We start from the raw sequence: 7,576 nt of genomic DNA, 5'->3' as shown, positions 1-7,576 counted from the left end.
CTCTACCACTTGAGCCACAGCACCACTTCTGGCTTTTTTCTTTTTGTTTATGTGGTACTGAGGAATCGAACCCAGGGCCTCAGGCATGCAAGGCAAGTGCTCTACCACTGAGCCACCTTCCCAGCCCCAGACTTTGGGATTTTTTGAAATGTCTTCCAGTTTGGACCCCAATTGTGAAAAGCACATTTGAGACGTAGCAAGTTTGTAATGACAAAATATACAAGAAAGTTATAAAAGTATTTTATTGAAATTTAATCAATTTCCATTTGGTCCTATAATCCAACAGACCTGCTAGGATGGGGTGCACAGTCATTCCAGAACCTGGGGTAAAGGCACAGGACACCAGAATTCCTTTACACACACCCAGTCATTTCACACCAGAAACAACTTAAAACTGTGGGAGCACACTATGCCCAAGATTCAAACAGATGAATCTTGCAAAACAAGATTATTTCTGTATAATACAAACTCCTATGATATTCAAGAATCACTTGAGTTTGAGAAATATGCAAGTGAACTAGAATTTATTCTGATTTCAATTGAATGAATCTACCCAGCCCCAAATTTTCACCACTCACGCAGTGGGTACAAACAAGAGCACATTGGAGCCTTCCGTGTCCCTGTGATGCTCCAGCCAGCGGAGGGGCCTTCAGTCTGAAAGAAAAGAGTATTTCTGTCCCTCAGCTCATGAGTAAACATTAAAAAGCACAGTGTAATCTAAACACCTCTGCCACCAATCACCAACCCAGGGGGGTAGGAAGTCATGTAGGAAACGTAAATTCAGTAGCCCCCAAAGGGGAAGGATGGGGGTCGGGGTCACCTGTATTGAGACCCACGCACTACTTGAGATGACACAGGTGCCCAGGGACCAGAAGTCAGCCTGCATCAGGCACTTGGGACCCTCGACAGCGCATGTCTGGAGAACGCTGTCCATATCGGCATGGCACAGGGCATTAGCAACCACTGAGAGCCTGGAGCAGTAGGTCCACATCCATCTCCTTCACCCGGCCACAGGCAGCCCGCGCTGCTGGTCAGCTGCAATGTCCATCTCCTCCAGGTCTGTGGACGCTGGTGTGGGTATCACTTTCCATACACAGCAGCTTGCGAACGGCCCCGGGAGTGCCACTGCCACCACTGTCCTCTCGCCACCCCTCAGTCCCGGTGCCTGCTCATGCCTGCGGTGCTGCCTTCACGTGCAGCTTAGCTGCCACTGGGAAAGCAGACCACGCACAGGGCGGGCGGTCTGCTGGGACATAGGAATCCTCTCACTGACATGAGAAAAATAAAGGTTGGCATGTCATCCATTGCGTTTCTTATTGGAACGTGGCAGAACCAGGTCCCGCAACTGCTCAAGAGCATGCAGTGTCTTCAGTCGTTGCTGTGCAGGCTGAGAGAAGCGGACGCCCTGTCTCAGGTGCGTGACATGATCTACACGGAGCAGTGCCCAGACAGTCATCATGGGGGCCTTCCTTACAGAAGGACGGAGCTCTGTTCCTTTCCCCTCAGAGTTCACCCAGCGCTGCTGCTGGGGCAGACAGGCTGGGGTCATTCACAGGCAGCCTGTGGTCCCTGCACAGAGCACCAGGGACCTTACCTTCAGAGATCAGCCAAGGAGTGAGATGAGCATCACCACCCCCATGAACTGCGTGAACAGCACCAGGGGAGTGAAGAACGACCACACATTCCACAGAGCGATGTTGAAGCTGAAAAGCACCAAACACACACCTTCAATGACTCAATTAGACATGGAGAACCGAGAGGTAAAGAGCTCAACTGGACGCCACTCTTCCAGACCACTTCTTTCTTTTTTCTTTGTTTGTGCTGGTCCTAGGGCTTGAACTCAGGGCCTGAGAAATATTCTGGAGCATTTTTACTCAAGGATGGCATCCTACCACTTGAGCCACAGCTCCGCTTCTAGCTTTTGGCTAGTTAATTGGAAATAAAGAGTCTCATGAACTTTCTTCCCTGGGCTAGTTTCAAACTGCAATCCTCAGATCTCAGGATTATAGGCATGAGCCACCAATACCTAGTTTTGATCCCAACCATGCTTTCTATATACAACAATTTCTTAGCCATGAGGCTTGGCCAATGTTGGAAAGAAAAAAATGTACACACACTGAGCAAACTTGTACAGCTTGCCCCAAGTTCCCGGGATGGAGTCACTAGAGGGAGCTGGCATAGCTTAACAGAAATGAGGTTACGCCTCAAAGCCAGGGTGGGCAATGAATCAAGAATTATGACCGTAGCCTGCCTTTATGACCACACACACTACCAAACTACTTTGGCCCAAAAGAGAGACAAAAGCATTTCCTTGTAAATAATGAAAAATGTAATCATTTGTAAGATGCTATTCAATTTTTCAAGAAAAACAATTCCTGTACCAAATTAAAATAAAACCTTATGACTGAACTATAAGAAGTTATTAGAAAGCATTGTAAATGTTCCATGCAGTTATTCATTTTAATACTTAATAGACCAATAAATACCAATGTTAAGAAGCCACCATCGCACAGAGGGGCCTTGGTCATAGGACGAGATGTGGTACACACGTGTGCCCACAGCACTGACAGGCTAGCAATAACCACACCATAATGTCAAACATCCTTTTTTGGGGGGGTTGGTCACAGGGCTTGAACTCTTGGCCTGGGTGCTGTCCCTCAGCTCTTCAGCTCAAGGCTAGCACTCTACCACTTGAGCCACAGTGCCACTTCAGGTTTTCTGAGTGGTTTATTGGAGATAAGAGCCTCTCAGCCTTTCCTGGTCTTTCCTGCCCAGGCTGGCTTTGAACCGCAATCCTCAGATCTCAGCCTCCTTAGTAGCTAGATTACAGGCGTAAACCACCACACCTGACTCAAACATCCTTAAATTTTCACTGAAATTAAGTCACAAAAAGCACATTTAAACTGAGTGTGTATAAAGGTGTACAGCTTTCCCAAAATAAAATTCAATAAGTATAAAGAAAGGAAAAAAACCTGAAAACACACACACAAATAAACTCTTAGAATGTCTCAAACATTAAAAAAAAACCTGAAGAGTTCTACAGTATGTGAAGTGCAGTATTCTCTGACTGGTGGATTGTGGGATATATTTATCTTCTGATTTGCAGATTCACCTTCAGTGAGCGAGAATTACTTTTTTATTCACTCATAAAAACCTGGTTTTCTCATTGAGTCGTTAGTTTATGAAGATGGATAGTCACTGGGACACTGATTCACTGAGAAAAAAATGACTGCACGTGACCACAGGGAGCTGGTGATGCAGGCCCGATGTGAGCATGCTCGGAGGCTGCAGTGCTACTTAAGAGGGGCACACTGATATCCATCATTATGTGCTAACATGGACAGTGCAGCAGGGAGGAGCAAGGAAAATGGAGTTAGCCCTGGGGAGTCCCTGGGGAGCCATCCCAGGAGCTCCAGATCACAAGCTGCATATGCGATTACTCACAGGGCACAGGGTTTGCATGTAACCTCCACGTACTCATGTGCACTTCAATCTAACACCATGTAAATAGCTATTAGGCTGTACTGTTCAGAGGATGATGACAAGAGAACGCGGCTGCAGATGAAATTAGGTATTTTCTAGTCAGTGATGGTTTTATCTATGGATGTAGAACCCAGGAATGCAGAGGGCCAGCGATACAACCCTTCTGGAACAGTCTGGCACTGTGTACTGAAGTTCTATATGCGCACCTTCAGAAAGCTGACAGAGACATATGCACACTCAGTGCCACAAGACAGAGAGATGAACAAGAGTGTTCTCAACAGTATCCTTTCTAACTACTTGCTGCAAATAGCTCATACACATCAACAACAGAATGAACAAGCGGGGACTCAGTTATACATAGCGATGAACAGCCACAGGGATAAACTAGCACAAACCACACACAGTGTTACACGTACACATGTGCTGCATAATCCACTTCCCTGTAAGTTCAAAAAATATACCAAGTGAAGGCAGCATTTAAGGGATGTGAAAGGAACTATCAGGAAGGCTGGTAGGAGGGAGGGACCAACGGCAATCACCTGTGGCAGGTAATGGAGGAGCAGTTCTTTCTTGACTCAGTGAGATTTATACCAATGCTCATTTTGTGAATACAGTTTATTCAGTGCTATCTTTGCTTCTGAATATATTGTTCACCACATTTTTGCATATATTGTGCATCACAATAAAAAATATCTTAAAAGCATAAGATGCATACAGAATGTGACCATTTGTGTATTAAATAACCAGCTACGTGAAGAGGGAGACAAACCAGCTGAAGAACATGAAAGCTAGGAGACTACTTTTCTATGAGACTTTGCTTCTTCTTTTGCATTTTGGAGCCTGGTCATCATTACTGACCACACAAGAAAACTGGGGTCCACTCAACTTACCAAACTCCTGATGCAATAAATGTGGCAGTTGTAACAGGTACCAACGTTGGATACTTGGCGTCATATTCTTTAATTCCATGGTACCACTCCAGATAGAGAATGCAGTACAGTGCAACGGATAAGCTGATCAGCAACAAGGCCCCTCCAAAGAGAAGCCAGCTGTGCAGAGGAAGACCAAGACAACATGAGTGTTAATAGAGACTGGTAGATGGAGAAGCAGACAGCTCAAGTTTTGTTAAGAACCCACAGTCTGCTTCTAAGAACATCAACTGGAGAAAGGTGCAGAGGGGCCCACAATTTCATAGTCTCAGCTTTCAGTCTCAATCTGTTAGGAGAGGAGGGTGGGGAAAAAAATGTATACACGAGTGAGAGGACAAAAAAGTCAAACTTTGTTTATTTATTGTCAGTGTGGTGCTTAAACTCAGGGCCTGGGGCTGTCCCTGAGCAATTTCCCTCAATGCTACCACTTTGAGCCACAGCTCCACTTCCAGTTTTCTAGTAGTTAAATGGAGACAAGAGTCTCAAGGACTTTCCTGCCCAGGCTGGCTACAAATGATGTTCCTCAGATCTCAGCCTCCAGTGTATCTAGGATGACAAGTGTGAGCCACTGGCACCCAGCTAAAAGTTAGATTTTATATTCATGCACACATATACATTTTCATAAACCAACCAACCATGAATGAACCCTGGCCACAGCAATGTAAGAACACCAGTTTTCCAGTTTGTCCGAAAAGTCTGAGTGTGAGAATCATAAAGATCTTCTTCACAGATCTTTAACTCCTCCAGGGTAAAGTTCCTTAGAATACTGAAAATCATTTTAGGAAGACTATAAATTCTCATAAAAGACACCTGCACCGCTAGTCATAGGGTGACTCATGCCTACAATTACAGCAACCTGGGAGGCTGGGATTGTCAGGATTGCATTTCAAGACCAGCCCAGGCAGAAACACCAGGTGTGCCTGTTATCCTAGATGCCAACACTGCTTCCTTTCCTGTTGCCTGAGGCCTTCACACCGTTCTCTACTGTAAAACCATGAGGTGTACTTCTGTTCTACATCAACTTGAGATCAGACCAAAGGGGTGTCAGTGAAGTAAATGAGAGACTGTATTATGGCCACAAAGCTTGACTCCTCCTCCCACTGGTGAATTTTATTGCAACTCTCAGTTACACCCTAGTTGTTGTACTCTTGAAGTTGTAACTACTCTGAAACACACCCTGAGACCAGCCACACCAGCTGTCACTGGCCAGGCTTCTCACTCCCTCCTCCCAGTTCTCTAGCACTTTGTCCTCACAAAGACTATCAGTCCTCTTCCTTGCTTCCATGTTCTCCAAATGGATTGAGTTTCTTAATTACCTTCCGCACCCTACAACAGTAGTTCTGAAAAAGCACTCAAATGACTTCCAGCTCTCATCCACTGTTATGTATGCCCAGAGCACACACACACTTAGTTATCTTCTTTTTCTCACCCTTCTGAAGCATAACTGACAAATTCAAATTGTATACATTCAATGTATACAACATGATTTAACTTATATATAACATTTAAGTTCTACTCAGTAAATTTCATTTATTCAATATAGTATTATTTATGACCACTTTGGGGATAAATCCCCAAAGATTTATCCTTTGCATAACTGAAAATTTGTCCTCTTTAGACTAAGTGTTAATTAAGCATTGGAAAAATTCAGTTGAGAAAATGAAAAATAAGACAAGGATGATTAACTTGCAAGGCAAATGATTCCTTACCTACTAGTATGAAAATTATCTTGAAGGGTTTTAAAAAAATCCACATAATAGGTCACAACAATGGATGCCACAATCCAGAATGCAGAATGGATATTAAGTCTCGGAAGAGGTTTCTCCTTTTTCTCAACAGCAGTAGAGGTTTCTGCAGGGGAAATTTTAACTTAAAGTTAACTAGGAAAAAATATCTATTTTATGTCAAATAAGGTAACTTCCAATAACCAGAATCTCTCCCACTCTAGCACCAACTGCTTCCCTAAAGACATCATGATAGGTTTTTTACCAGCAGAACAATATTTGACTTATTTCCTTGAAATGAATTGCAAAATCATACACTCTCATACCTTTCCAATATAATGATGCATAGGAATTTTAATATCTTGCTTCACCTTCCTCTAGGAAGTAGTCCTGTTAATTTCCCAAATGCAAATGTCAGCAAACCAAATGGACTGTGAGCTTCCACAAACACTACTTATAACAAAATACTTTAACCATCACCTTTAGAGGCAGCATAAACGTGGTAAAAACAACCAGAGCCCTAGTCCAGCACAGCACTGTGTGGACAAGTGGTTAGCTCATTTCTTCCTTCTGGGACTCTAACTGAAAGGTGATTTTGATCTGCCTTCTAAGTTCATAAGAACCAGTCTATGTAGAAGGTTCTGGGTCTTTAAGTAGGCATCAGATTTCTGTGAAAGGTGGTAGGAGAGCTTATCCATAGTACAAATTTCTGGGAGATACCCTCAAAACATAGAAATCACCATGCACGTTTTAATTTTGAAAAGCTAAAGAATGGACACTTAGGCCGGGTGCCATTGGCTCACACCTGAATTCCTAGCTACTCAGGAGGCGGAGATCTGAGGCTCGCGGTTCCAAGCCAGCTGGGGCAGGAACGTCCATGAGCCTCTTACCTCCAATTAACTACTCAAAAAAGCCAGAAGTGGCCCTGTGGCTCAAGTGGTAGAGCGCTAGCCTTGAGCAAAGGAAGCTCAGGGGCAGAGCCCAGAGGTCAAGGCCCAGGACCAAGAATAAGAATGGACATTTACAACATGTGTGGCAAAAATACCTAACATGAACTCTCCCAATCTTTATTCCCAGTACCGCTATCCAGGGGCAACCACCATTAACATCTAAGGAGTATGTCGCTGTTCTGTGTGTCCGCGGGTTGCGTCTTCTGCACCCAAAGGCGGCATTCCGCACACACCGCTCTGCCTGCCCTTCCCTCTGAAAATCACCCACACTCTCTGCCGTGCGCCGGCTTCCGGACGATGGACAATCAAACGTCATCACCAGCAGAGCGAGGGAGAAACACTCGCCTTCGGGTGCGGCTTCGAGCGCGTTGCTAGGGGACAGTCACGTGGTGTTAGGTGCGCGCGCGTGCACCTGTCCTGGACCCGGGCTCGGGGCCTGGCGCGGGCCCCGGAGCCTCCGCCCGCTCCACGCCGCGCGTCCGGCTTCCTG

General features: G+C 45.1%; 2 protein-coding genes across 2 annotated transcripts in view; both read right to left on the bottom strand.

Annotated features, from left to right (window-relative positions):
* Otop1 (otopetrin 1) overlaps positions 1 to 934 on the bottom strand; it is a 15,001-nt gene extending 14,067 nt beyond the window's left edge. The window contains exon 1 of the mRNA XM_013023904.1: positions 844 to 934. Within this exon, the coding sequence (XP_012879358.1) occupies positions 844 to 934 (91 nt within the window). The remainder of the gene's footprint in view (positions 1 to 843) is intronic.
* Positions 219 to 7,402, bottom strand: Tmem128 (transmembrane protein 128). Its single transcript, XM_013023903.1, has 4 exons — positions 7,351 to 7,402; positions 6,122 to 6,263; positions 4,374 to 4,532; positions 219 to 1,703 (listed from the first exon to the last, which is right to left on the bottom strand). The coding sequence occupies exons 1-4, from the start codon at positions 7,400 to 7,402 to the stop codon at positions 1,604 to 1,606; spliced, it is 453 nt and encodes a 150-aa protein (XP_012879357.1). The 3' UTR covers positions 219 to 1,603.
* Positions 7,403 to 7,576: the final 174 nt, after the last annotated feature.

Source organism: Dipodomys ordii, unplaced genomic scaffold (genome assembly GCF_000151885.1).
Source record: "Dipodomys ordii isolate 6190 unplaced genomic scaffold, Dord_2.0 Scaffold71, whole genome shotgun sequence".
In the NCBI taxonomy this organism is placed as follows: Eukaryota; Metazoa; Chordata; class Mammalia; order Rodentia; family Heteromyidae; genus Dipodomys; species Dipodomys ordii.
The sequence above is the reverse complement of the archived record's forward strand: the minus strand, read 5'-3'. Positions and strand labels throughout refer to the sequence as shown.